Here is a 26,551-nt window from a genome sequence, read left to right as displayed (position 1 = left end):
GAAGATTTATTTGGTAGGTCAAAGCTGTGTCCCACAGTGCCATTACTAATCTGCAAAGAGGGTATGAGTGTGTGCCCCCTTGCTTGTTTATATACCACATGACTGTTGTTAAGGTTAGGCTGGCAGGGGGTAGAGTGAAGGGCGGTCCCATGTTTTGGTGACAGGCCTTTGCCCACCATAGAAACTCCTGTTGCAGGCAGGGGATAAGAGGAATCATTGTTTCCAGACTGTGTGAATGTTGACTCCATAAACATTTTAGGTACCATTGAAGTTTCCTCATATGCAGACTTGCATATGGAATTAGTAGGATGCAGGATGCCATGAAGCCCAGAGTCTGCAAAATTTGTCTTCCAGAAGATTGGGTTTTTGTTGCCATCAGTTTGAAGTAAGTAGTCAATTGCCTTTGTTTGTCTGGCGTGAGGTAAGCCATCTGGGCAGTTGTATTCAAGCTTGCACCCAGGAATGTTAAATTTTGAGTGGGTACCAGTTGTGATTTATTTTCGTTTATTGTGTACCCTAGGCATGTTAGAAGCCTTTTCACAAATGCTAGGTGTCGTAGAAGAGTGTCCTTGTTCTCTGCTTGAATGAGACAGTTGTCCAAGTAAGGATATATTTGAATACTTTTTTGTCTGCAAAATGCAATTACTGGTGCCAGGCACTTTGTAAAGACCCTGGGCGCAGTAGATAAGCCAAAGGGCAGTGCAGGGAATTGGTAATGCTTTAAGCCAGCCTTGAATCTGAGGCATCTTCTGCACAACTATCTTATTGGGACATGCAGGTATGCCTCTTTTAGGTCTAAAGTCACCAGCCAAGCATTCTTGCCCAGCATGGGCAGAAGCTGTTGCAAGGTGAGCATTTTGAATTTTGGAATGTCCAGGTATGTGTTCAAAATTGATAAAGCCAGTATTGGTCGCCAGGCCTTGTCCTTTCTGGGTACCAAGAACAGCCTTGAGTAAAAACCTTGTCCTTTTTCCTGTTCTGGTACTGTCTGAATGGCCCCCATATCCATGAGGGACGTAACTTGTTTCTGTACCTCTGCCCATTGGTTTTTTGGCAGATCTGGCCAACCATTTGTCATTGGCAGAGTGTGGAAATGGAATCTGTATCCCTGTGATACGATGTTTAGTACCCACTTGTCCTGGGTTATTAACTGCCAATTTTGAGCAAAGAGTGCTAATTTTCCCCCTATGGGTGCTGCCAAAAGATAAGCACTTGGTGTAGGCAGTGGGACGTCATTGGGATTGATTTCTGTAGGTTTGCGCTTTATCTCCTCCAGATTTGGAGGTGGATGCACCCCATTGCTTTAACCTGTATGAGTCTTGAGTCTTGAGCCTGGTACCTGGAACCCTTAGGGCATCTGGATTTGCCCCTTTCAGCTCTGTCTGACACAGAAAAGGAACAACTTTTTCTAGGCCAATGTCTACTGAATCTAGATGGCTGCACTTGTAAGAAATCTTTAACAGTTTGCATAGACTTAGCTTTGTCTTCCATTTTTTTTAAAACCTCTTCTGCCTTAATACCAAACAGAGAATCATGCTGTAAAGGTGCATCTAGCAATTTAGCTTTAACATGATCAGGCAAATTTTGTTCCTTTAACCAGGCATGCCTCCTAATCACAGATCCAGTAACTGCAGCCCTGCAGGAGGCCTCTAAAGAATCAAAACCACATTGCAAAGTATGCTTTCCAACTTGTTCAGCTGCATGCAATAATTCCTGCAATTCCTTATTTTCTGCACATTTTGAAATCAACATCATTTTCTGTTTCAGCAATCCCATAACATGTTGTTGGTACTTAAGTATATGAAATTGACAGTTTAAGGCCCTGATTGCCAAGGTTGCAGATGTATAAACCTTTTTTCCCCATCTGTCCAGTGCCCTTGAATCTCTGTCGGAGGGGGTAGGGTTTTTTGCTGTTGAGGCGTTAACTCCCTTTGGACATTGTGAAATAGTTTCAGGATCAGCAGCAGGGTTTCTAAATAAAAATTTATGAGAGCCAGGGACCCTGTAATACCTGTCAGGCTTACTGGGAGCTGGATGTAAGGAGTCAGGGGTCAGGCTTGACTCAGAAAATGCATCATCCACAATGTCTAAAACAGGGGGAATGGCTAAAGGCTTGTGCTGAGGGAGAAGAAGGAAATCCCTGAGACTCTTTTTTGATTCTGAGAAGTCTTGACTCTCCCATTGAAAATGCTCCCTCAAAGTATGCAAGGTTTCTCCAAATGAATAATCCTCAAGAGGAGATGCAGATGGAATAGACTCCTCAGCATCAGAATCCTCATAGGGAGGTAAAGATAATTCCTAATCAGAAGAAATAGAAACCTGATCTGAAGATTCATAGTCAGTGTCTTGCCTAGGCCTCTTATCTGGAGGGGGATGGGTACCCCTGATCAAGGTAATAAGGTCTTCAGCCATTTTGATCATCTGTTTTTAGGCATAGAGGCCTGGGCACGTGGCTCAGGCGTCATTTTTTAGTTTTAGAAGGTGTCTTTGCCTTAGGTTTTGCAGCTTTCGTCGGTTTGATATAGAAATGTTGAGGTCTGAATACACCCTCGGAAGCCGGTGCCTGCTCAGCGGCTCATGACCCATCCGAGGGAGATATATCCGTCGGTCCAATACCTTGAGTATCTTGTGGCATGCCGGACTCCACATGGGTGTCGGTAGAGGCCTGCGACTCGAAGGTAGTGGGTATCAGGGGCTGCGAAAGCGCCTCACTGAGAACCGGCGACTGGCTTAGGAGAAGCTTCGTCGTCGGTTTTGGATCTCGACTGCCTTTCTCTGTCCTTTTCTTTGCGTTTTTTATGTACTCCGGTAGTCAAATTGCTATCCTATGACATTTCTGGGTAGTTAAATCTGTTTCCAAAATATTTAGATGCAAAAATATACCGACGCTTAATAGTGCATTGGTTAAATCTAGCACAAAACCAACAGCTAGGCACATTGTGATCAGGGCCTAGGCATTGAATACAGTATAAATGGAAATCCTTATGAGGTATTTGCTTCCCACAAGTAATACAATTATTAACTTTTTCTGACATCGGTAAAAAGCAAGAAAAAAGTTTCTCCAATGGGGTACTTAGCTTTAGTGAAGACTTCGGTTCTGAAACTTAAACTTGAATATTTCAGTAGTAGGCCGACCGGCACTTGCGAAATGCTTCTGCTTCGGGCACCGCACGACAAGAAAGACGAAAGAAAATGGTGTCGGCTGCATGTTTTATACTCCTGACGTCATGGAAGAAAAGACAGTAACCGACGCAGGACCCAAGACTTTGGAATTCAGGCCGACTGAGGGCAACCTGCCAGCAGATTACCCAAATGTAATGACTGCAACAGTGAAACACGAAGAACATCAGCCAGAATTAAGCCTCTCATTCTTAATCCCATGCCCTACTCATTCAGTGCCCTGTTATTCTAATCCAGGATATCCGAGTCACAGACCAAACTCCAGCTCTCTGTTTCATATAACCAACTGTAAGAGCTCTGGAATGATATTCACAAGACTCATTTTAGTAATCCACTGCAAAAGACCCCTCCCCCCACAGAGAAGGAAGGCAATGTCATTTTCAAAACTCTGGGTGTTGCCAGTCTTTGTACTGGTAGACTGCTGCCAATACACCTAAATAAAACAAATTTCATCTAACATGAGTTAAGTACATATTTACATTACCTGATTCAGGTGGTATTGACTGTTTTTCTGGCAGCTGTGCTCCAGGTGCAAATGGAGTGCTGTCACTTAGAGATGAGTACTTCTGCCGCAAAATGTATGCCAGTTCTTGAAAGTCATCCAACAGTGAAGACTCTTCATCAAACATACTTTTGTCAGCTTCCATTATATCTTCACTCTGTACCTCCCTTTGATCAAGTACCTCTTCTACTACCTTCAAGATGGAAGACTCAGAAGATTCAAAAATTCTGTCCAAAGCTTCTTCTGTCTTTTCATAGCTGAAGTCATTCTTCCTAACAAGCTTTAGTTCTGCTTCCATATCCTGAAACATAGCTTCTACTTGGAGAATATTTTGGAGACCCAGGAATTTGTGGAACCGTTCAAAGTGTTTGTCATCAAAGTGAGCCTTAAGAATAGTAAGCTGATTTACAGATTCACTGTACACTGGTTCATCATTGGGTGCTTCCTGATTTGGATGTGAAGTATGTGAGTCTTCATATCTTGCTCCAGAATCCTGAGAAAACTGACTTGCCTCATGCTGAGTTCTGGAGAAGTCCTGTAAATCTTCTTTGCTACTGTCTAAGGACTTGTTCTTTAATGCACTTGCTGATGTAGTGTTTTCCTCTTTTTCCAAAACACTGGTAATTGCTGCATCCTGTGTTTCTTGTAACAAATATTCTTGGGATTCTGTTGACCGTAGCTCAGAATCTCCATCTGAAGGTATACCAGTTAGATGACGTCTGCTAACTCCTTCTGATTCTTTCTCTTTTACTTTATCCAGTATTAGTTGTTCTTTGATTTTACTGGACTGTTGCTCTGCCATACTGTCTAAAACACCAGTTTTATCTGCTATCCCATTTTTTTCTATACTCACAGCCTCTAATGTATACTCCTCATTTTCTTCTGTTTTCATGTCTGCAGTTATTTCCTCTATATTTATTCTTGCTGATTTAATTTCTGCAGTATCAGTCACTCTTTGCTTTTCTGGAGTTGTGGTTGATACATGTAATTTATCATGCCCACTCTCCATAATATGGACTTTGTTTTGTTTAGCATTTAATGCATTCTCATCTTCTAGCAGTTCACCTTCTAGTAACTCCCAACTTGCATTATCTTCATCAGGTTTAGATTCACTGTTATCTTTTTCTGATTCATCTTTCTCCCAAACTACATCATCATCTTGCATTTCAGCTACAAGACTTTGCTTACTTTGCCTTTCATTTCCATTTTCAGATATCAATGATCCTTTTGAAACTTGACTAAGAGGAATGTCATGCAGCTTTGAATTAATATCACTGTTGTTTAGTCCTTCTGCTTCTTCTTCTACTTCTTCTTCTTCTTCACTTTCCTGTTCAGCTTCATTGGTAGTTTGCTCCTCAGGCTTCTCATCAGTATCTGCTTTTACTGCTTCTACCAGGTCATCACTTTTTCTACTGTAGTGAGAGATGGATCTGTCAGCCACAAGATCAGACTGAGGTTCAGCTTTTGAAATCCCTAATTTCTCAACATTTATATCCCCATCTTTAAAAGTTTCACTTTCTTTAAATGAAGTTCCTTGTTGACCCATGTCATTAGTACTGTCATCCCTTATAGTATCCTCTGTTAGCTCAGCAGATGCATCTTTTAATATAACTTCACCAGAAGCTTCAATGTCTGTAGGTACCATATGTGGATCACTGCTTGTATCTGTCCTGACTGTCTGTTCATTTTCTTCTGAATAAAAAGTTTTTACTAGAGCACCCTCATTGGTGCTGCTCATATCTGCCTCCTGCTCTTCTTCATCAATGTCCCCTCTGCTTAGCTCTGCAGCACTACTATAGGTAGAGTCGAACACCTCTTTCTCATAGTCTAAAAGATGAATCCTTTCATCATTATCTATATCATCAGCTTGGATTATATGGTCTTCATTATCTTCATCAACATAACTGACACTAGTAGGATCTGTGACTTCATCTGTGTATTCATCATCTGTTATAACTGCAACAAACGTATCACTAAATGTATTTAAGACTTCTACTTTTTCTTTGGGTACAACTTCTTTTTCTTGATTTTCTTTTATATCTATAAACTCAGCACTTTTATCATCTTCTGCCTCACCATTTTGTGTATCTTTGTCTTTTTTGTCATCCTCATGAGTATCAATATAACTAGAAGCTTTGACTTGCTCTGTGATGTCATCCTTGCTTACAGCTGCATCAAATGTATCTCCATATTTTGCATGTGACCTCTCATGTTCGAGGGTATCTATTACCTCTTTTTCATTTTCTTCATTTTTCTTATCTAGCAGGTCAGTTGTTTTATCTTCCACTACATTGTGTAGTTCTATACCATCTCCTATCATTTTTTGCTGTGACTCAACTTCTTTTATTTGATTGTCTTTTTCACTCATGCCTATGAAATGCAAATGTGTTCCACTTTCTGCTTCAGTACTTTCTGTATTGTGTGTATCTTTCTCCTCCTCTTCTGTATTAATATAACCAGGATCTGAGACTTTCTTTGTATTCTCAGCTTCACTTACAACTGCATCAATTGTATCTCCAAATGTTGAGTGTAACACATCATATTTTTTGAGGACCTCTGCTGCCTTTTCTTCGTTTTCTTCATTATTGGTATAGGACAGGTTAGCCTCTTTATCCTCATCTGTCTTGGTTATTTCAGTGTCTTCTATATGTTTTTCTTGAGAAATCCTTGTTTTTTCCTGACCTTCCTCTTTTTCTGCATCCATACCTATAAGATAAATGTCTGTATCATCTTTACTCTCAATAACGTGTTTATGTTTCCCTTCTTTGTCTTCCATATCATCAATATAACCAGGATCTGAGACTTTCTTTGTATTCTCAGCTTCACTTACAACTGCATCAATTGTATCTCCAAATGTTGAGTGTAACACATCATATTTTTTGAGGACCTCTGCTGCCTTTTCTTCGTTTTCTTCATTATTGGTATAGGACAGGTTAGCCTCTTTATCCTCATCTGTCTTGGTTATTTCAGTGTCTTCTATATGTTTTTCTTGAGAAATCCTTGTTTTTTCCTGACCTTCCTCTTTTTCTGCATCCATACCTATAAGATAAATGTCTGTATCATCTTTACTCTCAATAACGTGTTTATGTTTCCCTTCTTTGTCTTCCACATCATCAATATAACCAGGATCTGTGACTTTCTTTGTATTCTCAGCTTCACTTACAACTGCATCAATTGTATCTCCAAATGTTGCGTGTAATACATCATATTTTTTGAGGACCTCCGCTGACCTTCCTTCATTTTCTTCATTACTGGTATAGGACAGGTTAGCCTCTTTATCCTCATCTGTCTTGGGTATTTTAGTATCTTCTCCTATATGTTTTTGTTGGGAAATCCTTGTTTTTTCCTGGGTTTCCTCTTTTTCTGCATCCATACCTATAAGATAAATGTCTGTATCATCTTTACTCCCACTAACTTGTGTATGTTTCCCTTCTTTGCCTTCCACATCATCAATATAGTCAGGATCTGTGACTTTCTTAGTGTTCTCAGCGTCACTTACAACTGCATCAATTGAACCTCCAAATGTAGTATTTAACATAATGTACTCTCTAAATGAAACTTTTTCCTTTTGTTCATTTACATTTATTCCTGTATCTTCAGATTCTTCACTGATGTCACTTTCAGTTTCTTTGTCTCTGTTTACAGTTCCATCACTATGTACAGTTATATCACTTTTCTCTCCAAAGTTTGGCTGTAGCTTTATAATTTTTTGATAATCAATATCTGACTTTTCTTGAGTGTCCTTTTCCATTTCTAGTAGATAAACTTTATCTTCTGCAGCTCCTGCTTCCACATTATCTTCCTCAACAGCTTCCTCAATAAAACTGGCACCATAGGGATCTGTGACCATCTTTGTGCTTTCATCATCACTTACAACTGCAATAACTGTGTCTCCCAATGTCGTACTCAGATTCATCATTTTTTGAAATTGCTGTGCTTTTTCTTGAGATTCTTCCTTCTCTAATGTTTTTTCTTGGGTTTCTTCTGTTTCCACATCTAACATGTCAATGTATTCATTTTCGTCTCCTTCATTATAATTGTTTTTGTCCTCCACCATTTTGCTATCTCCTAATGTTGATCTGATTTCTCTACTTTCTGAGTATTTATTCTCATTGAACTTCTGATCCCTTAACTGACTATTATCCTGATTTACCAGTTCTGCTTCTCTGAACTTTTCACCTTCTTCTAAGGTACCACTGTCTGATATGCTTTTTTGCTGCTCGTTTTCATGTTGTGTATCTTCAGAAACTGCTTCAGATGATACAGCCTCCACAGAATGTGTCAATAAAAGTACTTCCTCTGCATCATGCACTTCATCCTCACTTTCAGTGACCAGGTTTTCAAAATCTTCTGATTCAGAATTGTCATTTGGTGAAGTCACTTTCCTTGTTATCTCATCACCTGAAACAATGGCATCTACAGTAGCCCCAAAGTTCGTTTCTAAGTCTATCATTTGTTTACGCACTTTTTCTTGATCATCTAATACTTCACTTTTTCCATAAGACATGCTAGAATCTCTGCTGTGAATACTGTCTGGCACAACTCCCCTAGTTTCTTTTGGGTGAGTGGAAACACTGCCTGTCGGGGAATGAGCTGGATCTTCATCATTAAATACATTATTTTTATCTAGGTCTTGATATGAATTTGACTCTTTATAGGCAGAGGACTGTGATGTTTTTTCCTGAGATCCAGCTGTTTCTTCGGTTAAATCCGTAGTGTCTACTCCCTGCTCTTCTCCAGAAGCCTTCTCCTGTTTAATTAGTACTTCTGAATCCATAGTGTATCCTGTGTTTATACTAGTTTCCCCTTCTTCCTCCACTTGCTCTAAAGGCTCACTGCTTGTATTTTTAAGTTCAGAAGCAGAATGTAAATCTGGGCCATCTTCTACTGAATTGTCTTCCTGAATCTCTGATATATTCAAAAGGTCATCTACATTATAATTGTCAAAGTCGTCTTCTCCTCCATTGAAGCAAACAAAATCTGTTTCCTGAAAGATAGGAGGGAAAAGAATGAGAATGATATTTTCTCAATGCAGAAGCATTACATCTAAGTTAAAATTTGATGCCTGTTCAATATGTGATTACTCAAGCAGAGCAGTTTGCATAACAACTGTGGACCCAACAGCGTCCCATTTTAATAAACAAAAAAAAAGAAGTTATGTCTTACCATAACGTTCCATCTGTATTGTCAATCTTCATCTATTCTTGACTTGTGGTTATGGTTCCAATCCTTGGAACCAATCCGGCTGATATATAGCTCGTGTCAACAAAAATCTCTCAAGCTACAAATCTACCCACAATGCCCCTCTCCACATTACATCTGATCGAGTTTGCAATCAGATAAAGAAGAGACTCTAATACAAGTTAGAAACCTGTCCAAGGCATCCCTAACAATAAGAACCCATGACAGGATGTCACTCCACCCGATGTCTATAGGAGGGGGCAGGCAGGAGGGACACAAGAATATATGAAGATTGACAACACAAATGGAAAGTTATGGTAGGACATGACTTCTTTATCTGATGTTGTCAAACTTCATCTATTCTTGACTTGTGGGACAGAGCCCCTAGTTACCTTAAATCCTGGGTGGCCCTATGGAAGAATATTTCTGAAAACCATAGAACCAAAGGAGGCTCTCCCCCTGGAGACCATATCCAACTTGTAATGAATAATAAAAGTATGTGGTTTAGCCCAAGTTGCAGCTGTGCAAATTTCTGACATGGAAGCTTTAGAATGAAAAACAGTTGAAGTCGCCATAGATCTTGTAGAATGTGCCTTCACTGGCATAGGGAGTCTTAGCTTTTGTTTCGTGAAAATGAAAGATATGAAACCCCTTAACCATCTAGACAGAATAACCTTAGACACAGGTTTGGCCAAAGTTGCACTTGAAAGGATACAAATAACTGTTCTGATTGTCTAATGTCTAAATTGCTTTGTTCTATCCAGACAGAAATATAATTGCCTATGCACATCCAGAAGGTGCAGGCAGTACTCGCTTTTATTAGAAAAAGTTTGGAAAAAATACAGGCAAGTCTATGGAGTGGTTGATACTGATCTCCGAAATCACTTTGGGAAGAAAGGTCGGGTTTGTTCTGAGTGATACTCTGTCTTTATGGAAAACGAAGGTGTTTTAGAGCACAGAGCCTGTAATTCAGAGACTCAGTGACAGCTATGAAAAGTAATGTCTTCCAAGAAAGGCATTTTAAGTCACAGGTAGCTGCAGGTTCAAACAGGGGTGAAGTAAGTGATTGTAATACAACAGTCTAGTCACATGGCAGTACCAGCTCTTTGAAAGGAGTCTTCAAATGGATGGTGCCTTTAAGAAAAACCTTACAAAGCCTGTGAGATATCAAAGGCTGGTCTCTGATACCATTATGGAAATTTTAAAAAGCTGCTAGGATAACCTTTAGTGTAGAAGCAGAAGCTTCTTTACCAAAGATGGCAGCTAGAAACTCCAGAACTTTTTCTACTGGCACTGAAAAGGGTTCCAGACCATTAACAGAAGCCCAAAAAGACAATATCTTCCATTTACTTAGGTAGCGACTCCTGGTGGATGGTTTATGGGATGCCAACAAAATTTGTTGCATGGGAGAAGGGACATTATTATGCCTGGCAACTAACCAAATGGCAGAAACCAAGCAGTCGGCTTGAGAGTCTGAAGACTGGGGTACACTAGTCCCTGGAGGTGGGAGAGAAGGTCCGGAACTAGGTCCAGAATCCATAGGCAGTAAAGTAAGTAAGGCTAGAGGAAGGGAAACCACATCTGTCAAGGCCAGTAAGGAGCAATGACGATCACTTTGCTTCTCAACAGAGCTGCTTTCTTGAGAAAAAGAGGGATTAGAGGGAAGGGAGGGAAGGCATAAAAGAGACCCGGGGGCCAATCGTGGAGAACAGCATCTCTGGGGGACTCCCCCTGAGGGGGAATTAGGGCAAAGTAGCTTCTGCACTTGTTGTTCAGGGGTGAAGCAAACAGGTCGCAGCAAGTCTGGCCCCAGTGAAGAAAGATTTTCTTCGCTAATTTGGAGTTCAGAGACCACTTGTGAGACATGAGGATGCATCTACTCAGTTTGTCCGCTATCATGTTTGAACTCCCTGGGATGTGCATTGCTATCAGAAAGCGGTTGGAAGTTATGGCCCACTGCTACACATGGAGGGCTTCTTGAGACATTGGGTAGGACTTGGTCCCCCCTGTTTGCTGATGAACCAGACTACGGACATTTTGTCTGATGGAAAATCTATCATCCCTTGAAGTAAGGCAGAGTGAAACGCTTGCAACACCAAAAGCACTGTCCTTAGCTCTAGGAAACTGATATGCAGATTGGCCTCAGAGGAGGACCAAGTGCCTTGGACTGTCTTCCTGAGATAATGCCCCTCCCCATCTGGGAAGCATATGTTGTCACGATAGCCTTGGGCTGTGAGGGAACAAAGGGGCAGCCGGGAAGAATCTCCCCGGACTGCATCCACCAGGTTAGGTCATTTTTGCATCTGCTGAATATGAAAACTAAATGATTCATGGGGTGGGTTAGAATAGGTCACTGGTTTGCAAGTAACCATTAAAGAAGCCTCATGTGAAATCTTGCCATTGGAACTAATGTAATCGCTGCTGCCATGGAACCCAATGCCTGCAGAATCTGCTAAGCTGGTATGTTGTTTGAGAGAAGGAGAGGATGGATCTATGACTGTATATTCAACGACCAGTGTAGGGGAAGCGATGCCATACCAGACACAGTGTTAAGGCGAGCTCCGACTAATTCCATGTCCTAAAAAGGGGATAGTTGAGATTTTGCATGATTGACTGTGATGCCCAATTGTTGGGATAATTCCAGAATGAAGTCCGTAGTTTGCAGTAGAAGACGCCTAGTGGAAGCAGTGAGGAGCCAGTTGTCTAGGTAAGGAAACACTCGGAATCTGTGCAGCCTCAAGTGTGTTGTGACTGCTGCCATGCATTTGCTGAACACCCTGGGGGCTGTGGTGAGACCAAAGGGCTGCACTCGGAACTGGAAATGACTGGCTCCTAGCCGGAAGTGAAGAAACTTTCTCAAGTGTTTGTCTACCTTTATGTGGTAACACACGTCTTGAAAATCTATAGAGCACATCCAAACAACATCCTCTAAGAAGGGAAGAATTGACTGAACCGTGACCATCTGGAATTTTAACTGTTATTTGTTCAGAATACTGAGATCCAAACTTGGTCTCCAGTCTCCTGTTTTCTTTAGCACTAAAAAGAATTTTGAGTAAAATCCAGATCCTAATTGGTCTGGTGGGACTTCTTGGATGACCCTTTTTTGTAAAAGCTTTTGTATTTCTAATGCTGCTTGATCTCTCTGACTGAGTGGAATGTTGGGGAGTCTTGCTGAGGTTCTCGGGTAAAGAGTGAAGGGAATTAAATAACCTCTGGAAATTATCCTTAGCACCCAGACATCAGTGGTTATGTGTTGCCAGGCATTCGGGTGCAAGGAAAATCTTCCCCAACTGCCTCCAGAGGTAAGCAATCGGGCCCCCTTTCAGGAGCGCTGGTAGGATTGACCAGAGAAGGATTCCCTGGAACCCTGAGTCTGCGGACCACCCCTGGATCTGGGATGGCGTCTTCCATTGTAACTCCCCCCTCTGCCTTGAAGGGAGTCCTCAAAAGGCTTCTGGAATTTTTTGAACTACATTTTACCACTCCTTTGTTTCCTGAAGTAGGATCGTTGAGAAGTAGAAAAACATACGCCCACAGCAGACAAAGTCTTTCCATCTTTTTCACACCTGGATAGAGTTTCCTTTACCTTGGATCCAAGCAAAGAGGATCCGTCAAAGTGAGCACTGACGAAGTAAGATTTGAATGGTTCAGCAAACTCACACATGCGCATCCAAGCGTGTCGTCGAACAGCAACACCTGAACCTGCTGACTTGGTCGTCCCTTTGGCTGCATGCGCTATGAGCCTCATGGACAAATTCAAAATAGACTCCAGGTTGGCTAACTGGGAGGGCACTTTTTCTTGGACCCTCTCAGCGACTGCTCCCACCAGGGTATATGAAAGCTCCTTTACCAGATCTCTTTGAAGTCTAGCAAAATGTGCTAAGAAGTTCAAGGACCTGATGGAGAAGGTTGATGATGCATAGACTTGCTTCCTGAATCTGTCCATTGCCCTAGACTCTCGATTAGGGGGATGTACAGTAGAATTTTCCTCAGCCAGTTCTTTCTTGGTGGCGGCCGCTACCACCATGGCATCTACTACTAAGCCCTTTGCCCAATGTGGATTGTCTTCAGGAGCTGAAAGAATCTTGTCAGGTCTCTGAGGGACTGGTTCTACAGAGTCAGGAGCCTTCCAAGCCCACTGAGAGATTAACTTAAGTAGGTCATTAGCGGCCAGAGTCATCCAGGAGTTAGACAGACGAGCACCAAAAGCCTGCAAGTACAAGGATCCCTCAGAGGAAGGGTCTTTGGACTTCCAATCATCCCTCTGTTTTAGGATCTCAAGAATGTCTCTGAAGGCAGAAACAGAAGACAAAGAAACTCAGTCACACTTTAAAAAGTGAAAAATCTACCAGCAATGGTAGACAGATTAACAAAGGTAAAAGAGAAAGTGATAGAGAGGGGAAATGAAAACTACCAACGATGGTAGAAGAAAAATATTACCAACAGTAAGGGAAACAGCACTCTCGCAAAGGGTAGACCCAATATTTTTTTTAAAATGGAAAGTAAATATTTCAGAAATTAGTTATAGACAGAAGTAAATATAAAATTTTTACTTAGATACGAGAGAGGAGCTGGCAGATGTGTCTTGTAATTTGGAGGGGGCATTATGGGTAGACTTGCAGCTCGAGAGAATTTTGGCTGACATGAGCTACATATTGGCCAGATTGGTTCTGAGGATCAAAACTGTAACCCACAAGTCAAGAATAGATGAAAATTGACAACATCAGATGCACAGTTTCACTACTATCATGCAAAATTCCATTTTCACTTCTCATGCTTACTGCAAACTCAACATGGATGCCTGCAACAAACATTTGAGAAAACTGATATAAAGACCACTAAGTTAAATGTTCTGAAACTGATGCCTAGGCTGAAGTTAAACAGAAATACATAAGCTTACAGGGCATAAAAAGAACAAATAAGAACAGAATAAAATAAACCAAGGCCATTGCTGTAGTTAGATAAAACCAGAACTCAATTACATTGCACTGGGAATAATTCTACTAATAGAGCAAGGAATAATGAATTTTTAAAAGTCAATAGTGAGGATCTAAAAAGAACAAATAGCAGGATCATAGGTTCATAGGTAGGTGCTAGGCTATCTGCCCGAAGGCATTTATAAGCCTAGCCAGAATGTGTTAGCTTTCGCCACCCCCTTAGATTAGTTCCCTGTGCCTCTGTCCAGCAGAGCCACTGAAGTGATCCCCATGGTAAATTCTGTTTCCCATCCACTCGTCAAGGTTTTTCTTGAAGAGTGTTAGCAAGGAGCTCTGCCTAATGAAGATTGGAATCTTGTTCCAACGCATGGGAAGTCTCTGGGACAGCATTCTATCCTTCCAGCACGTCCTATTTATTGTTGTGGTGAGGTTTAGATCCCTAGAGCGTGTGGCTCGAGGGGATAAGGTTTTCTTTAGGTGGAGCATGTCCATCAATTCTGGGTTGGACATGGCCTTGTATGTCAGGCAGAGATCACCTTTGAGTAGGCGGTATGCAACCGAGTACAGCTGGAGTTTCTTCAGTCGAGCTGCATAGGACATCTGTCAGAGGCCAGTGATCCTCTTGGTGAGGTACTTCTGTGGTCTTTCCAGCTGTTGCAGGTGTCTTGTAAGGTACATCCCAAATTAAGCGTTGTACTCTATAATGGGTCTGATGAGTGATGAGCAGAAGGGCACAATGACCTCTTTTGATCTGGATGTGAACCCTTTTGTGAATAGGTGGGCCACAAAGAAGGATTTTCTAACCACTTTGGCAATGTGATTATAAAAGGAGAGATTACTATCTACTTGGGTCCCCAGATCCCTTATTACGTTTTCCGTATTTAGGGGACTGTCAGGCCTGGCAAGCCGGTACGTAAAAATCAACTGCCAATCATTAGCGGACCGGAGTTCTGCTGTGGTGACCCCTAACCGGGAAAAGCCGAAAGACACAAACAAACCACCTATGTGGTAGTTTGTGGGTACTTTGTTTTTTCCAAAGGGGATGTCTATCCACTTTTTGGCATTTAGCTTGAGGCCATGATTTTGACACCAGGTATCCATCTCAGTGAGACCCTTTTGGAGGATGTCTGTATCAGCTGGAGAGTCAATTATAGCCCCTAGTTTGCAGTCGTCTGCAAACTTGGTCAGCCATAGTCCTCCTGTGCTTGCCTGTACCTCTCAGAAGTATATGCCAAACAGGAAGGGTCCTAGGACTGAGCCCTGTAAAATGCCACTTGTAACCTGTTTAGAGTCGGACCTAGCTCCCACAACTCTCACCATGTGGGTTCTGTCCGTGAGCCAGTTGGCAACCGATCTTGTGACACAGGGGTTTATGTTCAGGCTGGTGAGCTTGTTTATAATACCAGAATGGGGAATGGTGTCAAAGGCCTTTGCGAGGTCTATGTAGGCTGTGTGTACCACCTTTCCCTTGTCTATCGCCTTGGTAACTGTCTGAAAGAAATCCACCAGGTTTAGGAGGCATGATCTGCCCTTAACAAAGCCAAACTGGGTAGGGTCCAGTGTTTGGAGGTTCCCAATGTCTCTGCTAATGAGTTCCATGATTATGTGCTCCATAGCCTTGTAGACCAAGCTAGTCAGGCTTACAGAGCGATAGTTCCCAAGGTCTGTTGTGGCTCCCCCTTTGTGGAGTGGAATAACTGCTGCTGTGTGCCACACTATGGGTACATAGCCTGTGGAGAGGTTGAGTTTGAACAGTGTGTTTAGGTGAGGGGTTAGTTCGTCTTTGTGCTCGTGTTGGACGCAGCCTGGGACACTGTCAAATCCCATTGATGCTGTGTTTTTGGCTTTAGAGAGGGCTGTTTTAACCTGAGTGTCAGTGATTACAGGGGCTCTACATTCTTCTGGTATGATTATGGGCCCTACTGTGGGTGAGAGGGGAGTGAAGTTTGCACTGAACCTGTCTGCCAGGATGTTGGCGATATCAGTCGGTTCAGTGTATTTTGTGCCATTCTGCACTAACTCCGAGCAGATCTGAGCATTGCCACTTAGATTCTTGACATAGCTAAAGAATGCCTTGTGGTTATCTTTGGAGTCCTTGGCAATTTTTCCTTCGAAGCTTGCCTTGGGTGATTTTATGAGGGATCGTAGTTTCTTGCTGATACTGATCAGGGATGTCCTCCCTTCTTGGGATTTTACTCTTTTCAGCTTAGTTTCCTCCTTCTATTGTATAGCTTGTTTATGGCAGGGGTCCATCAGACTGGTTTCCTTTTCTTGGAGGAGTGAGTCTTGGTTTTGCTTGGGATAGCACGATCCATGCATTCTTGTAGGTGCCCATAGAATGCATTAGTAAAGGATTTTGCAGCTTGGACAGTGTTATCCTTTAGCATTGGGGCTTTGAAACTTTCCACCTTGGTCTTAAGTAATGTGAAGTTTGCTTTTGAATAGTTTTTCACAGTGGTTTCCTTGTCCGGGGGGTGGGGGGCGGAATGTGGATATCCAAAGTGATTTGTTTATGGTCAGATCTAACCAGCGAGGGGTTGACCTCTGGTGTGGACCACCGGTTGCCCATGTTGGTGATGACCAGGTCCAATATGTTGTCACCTCTGGTGGGAGTGTTGACCAGTTGATCCAGAGCATTTGAGTTTATAAATTCTAGGAAATGTTAGGCAAGGGAGTTAGTACTTGAGTAGTTCTCCCAGTTAATGTTTTAGTAATTGGAATCACCCAATATTAGGATGTTTGGTAGGACCTTTATGTTTCCCAGTGTTTCCACAAACGTGGAATGGGGGTCCTGGGACATGGTGGGTGATCTGTAGCAAGCTACAACTTGAACTGCAGTTTTGCCTGTTGTTAGTTGCATGTAGATGATCTCTGAGGCATCGTGTTGTGCCACTAACCTGGAGGTGTGGGTATCCTTGATGAATATGGATACGCCCCCGCCTTTTGTATTTCGATCCGGGTTCTGTGGCCGAAATGTATGGTATGAGTTGTAGCCTGGTAGTGCTAGGGTGCTCTCTGGAGCCTTAAACCAGGTTTCTGTTACTGCACATACATCGATTTTCTCCATACTGAGGAGTGCCTCGAGTGCGTACATTTTGAGGTTTAGACTTCTGGCATTGAGTAGCATTATTCTCAGTTTTTTGTTACTTGTGTTATTTACGGCGGTGGGTTTGACTTTTGAGCCTTGCCTAAAAAAGGCACTATGGGGGTGGCAAGAGCCTTGGCCAGTATTCGAAACCCTAAGGGTGACAGGTGTATGTCGTCTCTAGCAAAGCAGCGTGGCTTGTCGAGCATGTCATCCCAGGAGGACAGACACTGGATCCCCTTTGAATGACACCAGAAACTTAGCCAATTGTTGAAATTGATAAGTTTTTCTTTATACCGTGGTATCATTCTTGGTGAGGGCAGGATGCTACTCAGGGTCAGGGTCATATCTGCCTGGGCTACGTGATCAGAGAGCTCTTCCATGTCTCTTTTCATGTAGTCCAGGGAGGTACGGCTCAGGTCATTCACACCAACATAGACAATGACAGAGTCGTATTTGTACTTGTTCTGGAGTGACCTGTGTGCTTATGTTATGTGGCAGATCCTGGCACCCGACAGGCAGCTAACAGTAACCTTCTCCTTATTCAGCCTAGTGAGTGGGACGTCAGTGTGCCGGACTATAGAGTCACCTATTACTGGTATGTTGGGTATGTTATTTTGCCTTAAGGGCTGTGAGTGCATGGCACACTGGTTTTGTGAAGTATGTTTCATGGTTTGTGTTGGGGGGTGGAGGTTGCTTGGATGTCTGCTTTGGAGGTCTCTGTTGCTTTTGCAAATTTTTATTTGGAGCCCCCAAGTATATTTTCTTGTATTTGTGTGTGTTTTTTGCCAGTGCTGGTTTAATGGGTCTATGTGAGACTGGTGGTGTGATGCAAGTATTTCCCTTCTCTTCTTGTCTGTCTGATCCAGTCTGGGGTTGAGAAAGCTTAGCCTCCAGTTTGGCTGTATAACTGCATCTCTCGCATGTATTAGTGTTTGGTGGTAGGAGGAGAGGGTTGTCTGTGTACATGAGGCAGTTGTAACATTGCCTCAAAATGCCCAGATTCACCAGTTGGACTGGAGAGTACACATGAAACTGCCCTTTGGACATGCCTGGATAGGTACAGTGAACTGTTTTACTGAACGGCTGGTAAGGTCGAATAGAGAGCATTGTCCTTCTGTGCAGTATAGCAGGATCTAGTGCTAGGGTTTATAAGTGCTTGCTATGAGTTTTGAGCAGGTGTTGAGCTGAGAAATGAATGGCTTGAGTGCTTAAGTTGAAAGTTTGTCTAGTTCCAAGGGAAAAATTGAAGAGGAGACTTTGTGGAGTCAGGAACAGTCATACCCTAGCTGCCCGGCGTGCAAAACTGGGCAAATGTGGTTTTTATAGCAGGGAAATGAAAGAGATAGAAATTAGCCCAAAATGGCTAATAAGCTACTAATTTCTGGGCTGAAACCACTCCTCCAGGGATAGATAGGCTGCTCAAAGCTCCCCTCTCTAACAGGTGAACAAAGAAACTTCCTTCTATCCAAGTAGGGTATGGGCAAACACAGAGATTTGTAGCACAGCCCTGAATTCAGCACTAACCTGAAAACTGGACTATACTAGCTTAAAAAGGCGGGAAACAAGTATATATTTTTTTTGTTTGTTTTTTTCACAAGAAATTTCCCCTCCTACATTCCCAGACCTTCTACCCACATGTACAACCCTCCCTCAAATCTCCCATGAACAAGTCCACAAGACACTATCCAAGGCCAGGAACACTGTTACTATGGGGCTGAATAACATACTGAGCTGCTTACTGGCCAGTCTGAAACAAGACCTGTCAGACCCCATATCCAGGCTATTCAATGTCAACCTGCAAACACGCTTTGTACTGGATGAATGGAGGACAGCAACTTTCATCTCTTTGCACAAAAGTGAGGCATTAGCGGATCCAGGAAATTACAGACCAATAATTCTGACCAGCCTCATCTGTAAGGGTATGGAAAGGATCATTATAGAATTAATAAATAAGGACATAGGTAACCTACAAACTCTTGACTTAAGCCAGTCTGGTTCTCTCAAAGGCAGATCCTGTCTATTTAACCTGGATGACTTCTACAAGAAAGTTACTACAACAATGGAAAAGGGCAAATCAATATACACTGCATATCTAGACCTTCCAAAGGCATATGACACCTTCCCACACTCCGGTATCACAGACAAACTAATCCCTATGTAATTCATTGGACAGCAAACTGGCTTACAAATGGAACCCAGGAAATTAAGGTGGGCACATCCTCCTAAATACCTGTCACTAGTGGTGAACCCACATGTTCAGTCCTTGGGCCACTGCTCACTGGCATTTACTTCTCAAAGCTACTGTTAAGGGTTTATGGCAGTAACCATTTGAAATGTCAGGATCCACTAGAGTGAGTCCCAAAACATGGAGACTAAATGGCCAAAAAAAACAAACTTACCTAATACCAAGTCTGACATGGCCATTTCTCAGAATATTTCCTTTTCTCAGAGGTATGATAATCTCAGAATTGGTATATATAAGTCCGGGAGGTGTGGGGGCTTGTCCTCTACATCAAGGGGTGTAGGGGGCTTGCTCCCTTGCAAAAAAAAAAGAAGAGAGATGTTAGATACTCTCTTCTCCTGAATTTTTGGGCTTTTTCTTTTGACACAGTACTTCGAGTGCTGACATTTCATTAGGGAACTGTTTATGGCTTACCAAGTTTGTAGATGACTGTAAACTTGATGCAATCATAAATTCCCCAGAGGACACCAAGATCATCCAAGAGGGTCTTTCCCAAACCAATAGTTGGTGTTAAAACCATGGACTAAACCTAATGCCAAGAAATGTATAATACTAAGCTTCCACATGCAAGAATTCCCTTGTAACTATCACACTGACAATATATCCCTAAAACCTGATCCAGTAGTTAGGGGCCTGGGAACCTATGTACACAATGAACTGTCCTTCAATCACCATGTATCCATTTTTGTAAAAAAGTCCTTTATATTGCACCACTTACTATCAAGGGTATGGGATTGAGGTTTAGGGATGTTCATAGGTTCATAGGTTCATACTAGGCTATCTGCCCTGGGGCAATTATAAGCCTAGCCCGATTCTGTATGGCTTACGCCACCCCTTGATTTGAGTATACTGTGCCCTTTTTAAGGTTTAGTTTACTGTGCCTCTGTCTAGTAGTGACACGGGAGTAATCCCTGGGACAAACCTACGATCCCCCATCCACTTATCGAGATTCTTCTTGAAGAGATTCAGTGAGGTGCTCTGCCTCACATGAACTGGAATTCTATTCCAGAGCGAAGGGAGCCTCTGGGTTATGAACCTGTCCCTCCAGCAAGTTCTATTTATTTCTGTGCTGAGGTTCAAGTCCCTCGAGCGTGTGGCTCTAAGGGATTTAGATTTACTGAGGTGGAGCATGTCTATTAATTCTGGATTTGACATAGCTTTGTATGTCAGGCATAGATCGCCTCGAAGTAGGCGGTATGCAACTGAGTAGAGCTGGAGTTTTTTTTAACAGAGCAGCATATGTCATCTGTTTGAGACCCTTGATCCTCTTGGTGAGATACTTTTGGGGTCTTTCTAATTGCTGCAGGTGTCGGGTAAGGTACATCCCAAAAGGGGCATTGTATTCTATGATGGGCCTGATGAGGGATGAATAAAGGCATGATTACCTCTCTTGATCTAGATGTGAAACCCTTCGTGATGAGGTGGGCTATGTAGAAGGTCTTTCTAACCACTTTGGCAATGTGGTTTTCAAAGGAGAGATTGCTATCAACTTGGGTCCCCAGGTCCCTAATAACTTTCTCAGTACTTAATGGGTTTCCGCCTATGTGGTAATTTGTGGGCACATTGTTTTTGCCAAAGGGTATGACTATACATTTTTTGACATTTAGCTTTAAACCATGGCGCTGGCACCAGTTATCTGTCTCTGTGAGACCTTTTTGAAGGATGTTTGTGTCAGCTGGAGAGTTGATTATGGCGCCCAGTTTGCAGTCGTCTGCAAACTTGGTGGGCCATAGTCCTCCCACGTTTGCCTGTACCTCGGAAAAGTATATACCGAACAAGAGTGGTCCCAGGACAGAACCCTGTGGGACGCCACTTGTGACCGGTTTCGAGTCTGACATGGCTCCAGCAACTCTCACTCTGTGGGTTCTGTCTTTGAGCCAGTTTGATCTTGTGACATAGGGGTTTATATTTAAGCTGGATAGCTTATCTATGATGCCCGAGTGGGGTACTGTGTCAAATGCCTTTGCAAGGTCCAGATAGGCTGTGTGGACTACCTTCCCTTCATCTATGGCTTTGGTGACTGTTTCAATGAAGTCAACCAGGTTCAAAAGGCAGGATCTACCCTTGACAAAACCGAACTGGGTAGGATCTAGTGTCTGTAGGTCCCCAATGTCTTTGTTTATGAGCTCCATGATGATCCTCTCCATAGCCTTGCAGACTAAGCTAGTCAGGCTTATGGGGCGATAGTTTCCAGGGTCCGTAGAGGCTCCACCTTTGTGGAGTGGGACCACTGTTGCTGTACGCCATTCTGTGGGCACATATCCTGTAGTGAGGCTGAGACTGTATAGCTGTTTTATTTGAGGGATTAGTTCCTCTTGTAGTTCATGTAGGACGCAACCTGGGACGCCATCTGGTCCCATGGAAGCAGTATTTTTTGCTTTGGAGAGGGCAGCCTTCACCTGAGCATCTGAGATGTTTGGGAGGCAGCCCTCTGCCGGGATAGATACTTGCTCTTTTGGAGGGGGGGGGGGAGTGGAGAAGTTTGCACTGAACCTGTCTGCCAGGATATTGGCGATATCTGTGGGTTCAGTGTATTTTTTGTCGTTTAGAATCAACTCTGAACAAGTCTGGGAGTTGCATCCCAGGTTTCTAACATAACTGAAAAAAGCCTTATGATTGTCTTTGGTGTCCTGTGCAATTTTTCTCTCGAAGCTGGCCTTGGAGGATTTTATGAGGGCTCGTAATTTTTTGCTAGTACTGGTCAGAGATGCCTTCCCTATTAGGGATTTTGCTCTATCATGTAGTAGCTTCCTCCTTCTGTTGTACAGTTTATTTATGGCAGGGGTCCACCAGACTGGACGCCTGCCTTTGGATGATTGGGTCTTGGTTTTGTTTGGGATAGCATGATCCATGCATTCTTGGAGATGTCCGTAGAATGCATTTATATAGGATTCTGCAGTTTGGGCTGTAGTTTCCACTGGCCCTGGGGCCTTGAAGGATTCCACTTCGGTTTTGAGAAGTGAGAAGTTCACTTTTGAGAAGTTTTTCACTGTGGTTTTTCTGGGCTGGGGGTGGGGTCGGGATGTGGACATCCAGTGAAATTAATTTATGGTCTGATCTTACCAATGAGGGATATACTTCTGGTGTGGGGCATAGAGTCCCCATGTTGGTTATGATCAGGTCTAGTATGTTGTCCCCTCTTGTTGGAGTGGTGACTAGTTGTTCCATAGCATTTGAGTTTATAATTTCCAGGAATCTTTGGGCTAAGGTGCTGGGGCTTGAGTTGTGCTCCCAGTCAATGTTTGGGTAGTTGAAGTTGCCCAATATAATGGTGTTCGGAGAGATCTTCATGTTCTCCAATGTTTTCAGGAAGGCCGAATGGGATTCCTGACTTTGAGAGGGTGGTCTGTAGGATGCTATAAACTGAAAAGCAGTCTTGTCCACTGTTAGTTGCACATGGATGGTCTCTGATACTTTGTGCAATGCCACTAACCTGGAGGTGTGGATATCCTTGATAAATATGGAAACTCCACCTCCTTTTGTGGTTCGGTCCAGGTTTTGGGGCCGAAAAGCATGATACGAGGTATAGCCTGGTAGTGCTGGGGTGCTCTCTGGAGCCTTGAACCAGGTTTCTGTCACTGCACAGATATCGATGTTCTCCATACTGAGGAGAGCTTCGAGTGCGTGCATCTTGAAGTTAGGACTTCTGGCGTTTAGCAGCATTACCCTTAGTTTCTTGTTCCTTGTGCTGTCTATGGGGGTGATTTTGACTTTTGAGCCTTGCCTAAAAAAGGCACTATGGGGGTGGAAAGAGCCTTTGCCAATATCTGAAAGCCCAGTGGTGACAGGTGCAAGCCGTCCCTAGCGAAGCAACGTGGCTTGTCGAGCATGTCATCCCAGGCTGACAGACACTGGATCCCCTTTGAATGACACCAAAATTTTAGCCAATTGTTAAAATCGATCATTTTGTCTTTGTACTGTGGCATCATTCTAGGTGAGGGTAAGATGCTGCTCAAGGTCAGGGTCATACCAGCCTGGGCTACATGATCAGAGAGCTCCTCTATGTCTCTTTTCATGTAGTCCAGGGAGGTACGCCTCAGGTCATTCACACCAGCATGTACAATGACTGAGTCATATTTGTATTTGCTTTGGAGTGACCTGAGTGCTGCTATGTGTCGGATCCTAGCACCCGACAGGCAGCTCACAGTGACCTTCTCTTTATTCAGCCTGGTGAGCGGGACATCAGTGTGTCTGACAATAGAGTCACCTATAACAAGAGTATCAGGTGTGTTATTCAGCCTTAAGGGCTGTGGCTGCTTGGCACACTGACTTTGTGGGTTATGTGTTGTGTGTGTTTTGTTTTGAGGTAGCGTTTGCTTGGATGTCTGCTTTGTAGGTCTCTGTTGCTTAGGTAGATTTTTATTTTGCGACTTCCAGTATGTTTTTGTGTATTTATGTGTTTGGTTCGCTGATGTGGTGGGACTATGTGATACTGGAATTGTGCTGTGTGAGGTTACCTTCTCCTCCTGACTGGTTACACCAGTTTTGAGATGAGAGAGCTCAGCCTCCAGTTTGGCTAAATAGTTGCATCTCTCACATATATTTGAACCTGTTTGGAGGAGGAGAGGGTTGTCCGTGTACATGAGACAGTTGTAACATTGCCTCAAAATTCCCAGATTCACCAGCTGGACTGGAGAGGAAACCACTGACTGACCTTTGGACATGCTAGAGTAGCAGGGAAACTGAATTTAATACGGACCAATAGAGGACAGGGTAATCGTAGAGAGTATAAGAGTAAGTAGTGCTTATGGTTTAATAGTGCTAACTTGTAGGATTACTTAACTGGACCAGTGAAGGGCCTTAGAATGAGAATATGGTGTTTAAATTGAGAGATAGAGCAGTTCTAAGGGAAAAAGTGAAGAGCAGACTTTGTGGAGCCAGGAATAGTTTAAACCCAATTAGGCGGCGCTGCCCGTTGTTGCCCTATGCTCAAAAACGCGCAAAACCGCGCAAAAGAGGGTTTTAAGAGAGGAAGATGAAGGAGTTTTGGAATTGACACAAAATGGCCAATAAAACTACAGTTTCAAGTCAGTAACCACTCCCACAGGGGCAGGCAGGCTGCTCAATGTTTTTCACTGCCACTGATCAACAGAGAGACTTTCCTTTAGCCCAAGCAAAAAATGGCCTCAAAGAAACTTACAAACAGTTCAAGAACAGCAAGCCTGTAACTGAACTTTTTTAAATCTCAGAAAAGTGGGAAAAAAGCAAGATTTTTTTTTTTTGTTTTTTCAGAAATAGCAGAGGTTAACAAGTATCAACAAGTTATAACAGTGCAGTAAATGACCCCACACAAGAGTGCTAGGCCAAAGACAGATAAAATGCAAGTTTGTGATCATTCCACTGCATTCTGCACTCATCAGGTTGATCATTGAGTATAATGGCCCCTTTGGTATGTGTCTGTCCAAATACTTGACACAACTTGAATACCCACAATGCTTTCTTACCAAGAAAATTAAGAGCCTAAATCATACAAACTAGGAGGACCATCTGAAAGCCTTGTCCCTCTTTCTCTGTATCACACAGACCACTGAGAGGCAATCTCTGCCTCACGTACACAGCCCCAATAGACCTTATAATGTCAGACCTAATGTACGTCTGCAAATCCAATGGGGGCACAAACACCTGCTCAAAACATCTCAATCTATTATGCAGTCAGTGGCGCAAAATGTAGTACACTCACCTTTGGTGTAGAAGGCTGTGGGTTTTATTCCCCCACTAGGGAGATCAATTGCTGACACTGCAGTGCAGCATAAGAGGGGTACTACAGACCTGAGTGTGCTGTCTTTCGGATGAGACATTAAACTGAGGCCCCATCTGCTTGAGTTGGTGGTAGTTCAGGTGTATGTAAAAGATCCCACTGCAACAACTGAAAATAGAAGGGGAGGTTCCACTGTGTCCTAGCCTACCTAGCAGTACAAATACCACCTTGGATCACACCTGAAAAGATGCTACTAGCTTAGTGGGACTAACCTGGTCAACAAAGGATTAAAAAGAACATGTTGGAGGGGCAGATAAGTATCACACAGAATACAACTTCTTTGGAATTGCATTCCTCTCCACATAAAGCAAAGTACTTCTCTTACACTATTCAAATGTAATCTGGATGAATGGATGGGTATCCATAAATTCACCCCTGGTTTAGCACCCTTATGCTTCATGGATAGGAGTAATAAGTAAATGTTCTTCTTGTGTATGGGTTATTTGTATTTGAAATATAAGGGCTAAAAACTTCAAGGGAATGTATAACTAGGCATTTAAACAGCCTTGAGGATCAAAATCCTACTAAATACCTATTAACCTATAAGATTAATAATGAAAACTTTTTTTTCAAACACCTTTATTGAATTATCACTTCTGACATGGGCAAATTTTGATAGCATGAGACATCAAGCTATTTTGATAGCATATGAGACATCAAGCTATAGAGTAGCTTACTCTCCTAGTTATAAAATATAAAATATAACTTCAGTGCCAAAGACTGACCACCAAACACAATGAAAGAGTGGGGCAGAAACATAAACTCTGTAACAGCTTCATGTCTGTCACATGATACACGAAACAATAGACAGATATATATTCCAATGTCAAAAGGCAGTAGTAGTACCTCATCAAGACTGATTACATGTGTGTAGCCAAAAAAAGGAGGCTATTCACTTAACTTGTTAACAACCGGAGCTCCAAATACAGTAAAGGCTCTGAATTATGAAGGAAACAAACCAAAAATATCATCCATTTTTGAACTAGCAGACGCATTTTGGAAGGTTCATGTGACACAGACTATTAAAGTAAAAAAAAACAGGTGGCAAACAAGACATAGGATTAATAAAAGGGCAAAGGTTAAAAAACAAGAAAGGTACAATGGAAAGCTTACATCTACAGCAAAAAGTATACGGCACTGCTCTAACAGCATTACACATTGCTTGAGGCAAACCATTACTAAGAAGTACACTTAAGCTGAAAGATAAAACACTTGATAAAGGTAGCTGAAGGCAGTGGCTCACAAAATTCACTGGAAAACTGGGGTCAAAGGAGAAATCCAAGTTTTGTAAATCAGAATTAGAAACACCTATACATGCTGTTGTACGTTCTGCTGCACACCTGAAAGCTTATATTAAATACAGAAAAAACTGTGCAAATATTACAGCAGACTATCAGAAGAGAAGCAAAACAGAAACTGTACAAATAATATAACATACACAGTGCAGAAGCACAGGAAACATACTCACAAATAGTCACATAATGCACGTGTACCCATGCTGTTGCTAAATATATGTGAATTTAATAACAGTATTAAGAAAAACAATCACATACAACAGAGAACTAATGATCACACAGAATTATAATCCAGTAGAAACTCAGCAAAACAAGTCAAGACAATGGAGAAAAAGCAGTGAGCAGAATTATACATTCATCTTTTCCAG

The 26,551-nt window shown here is 42.5% G+C and overlaps 1 protein-coding gene across 1 annotated transcript in view; it reads right to left on the bottom strand.

Moving 5' to 3' along the window:
- MIA3 (MIA SH3 domain ER export factor 3) overlaps positions 1–26,551 on the bottom strand; it is a 1,691,550-nt gene that overhangs the window by 1,120,150 nt on the left and 544,849 nt on the right. The window contains exon 4 of the mRNA XM_044060179.1: positions 3,665–8,669. Coding sequence (XP_043916114.1) covers positions 3,665–8,669 — 5,005 coding nt within the window. The remainder of the gene's footprint in view (positions 1–3,664; positions 8,670–26,551) is intronic.

The sequence above is a fragment of the Protopterus annectens genome, chromosome 1.part2 (genome assembly GCF_019279795.1).
Source record: "Protopterus annectens isolate FY-2018-M chromosome 1.part2, PAN1.0, whole genome shotgun sequence".
NCBI lineage: Eukaryota > Metazoa > Chordata > Ceratodontiformes > Protopteridae > Protopterus > Protopterus annectens.
The sequence above is the reverse complement of the archived record's forward strand: the minus strand, read 5'-3'. Positions and strand labels throughout refer to the sequence as shown.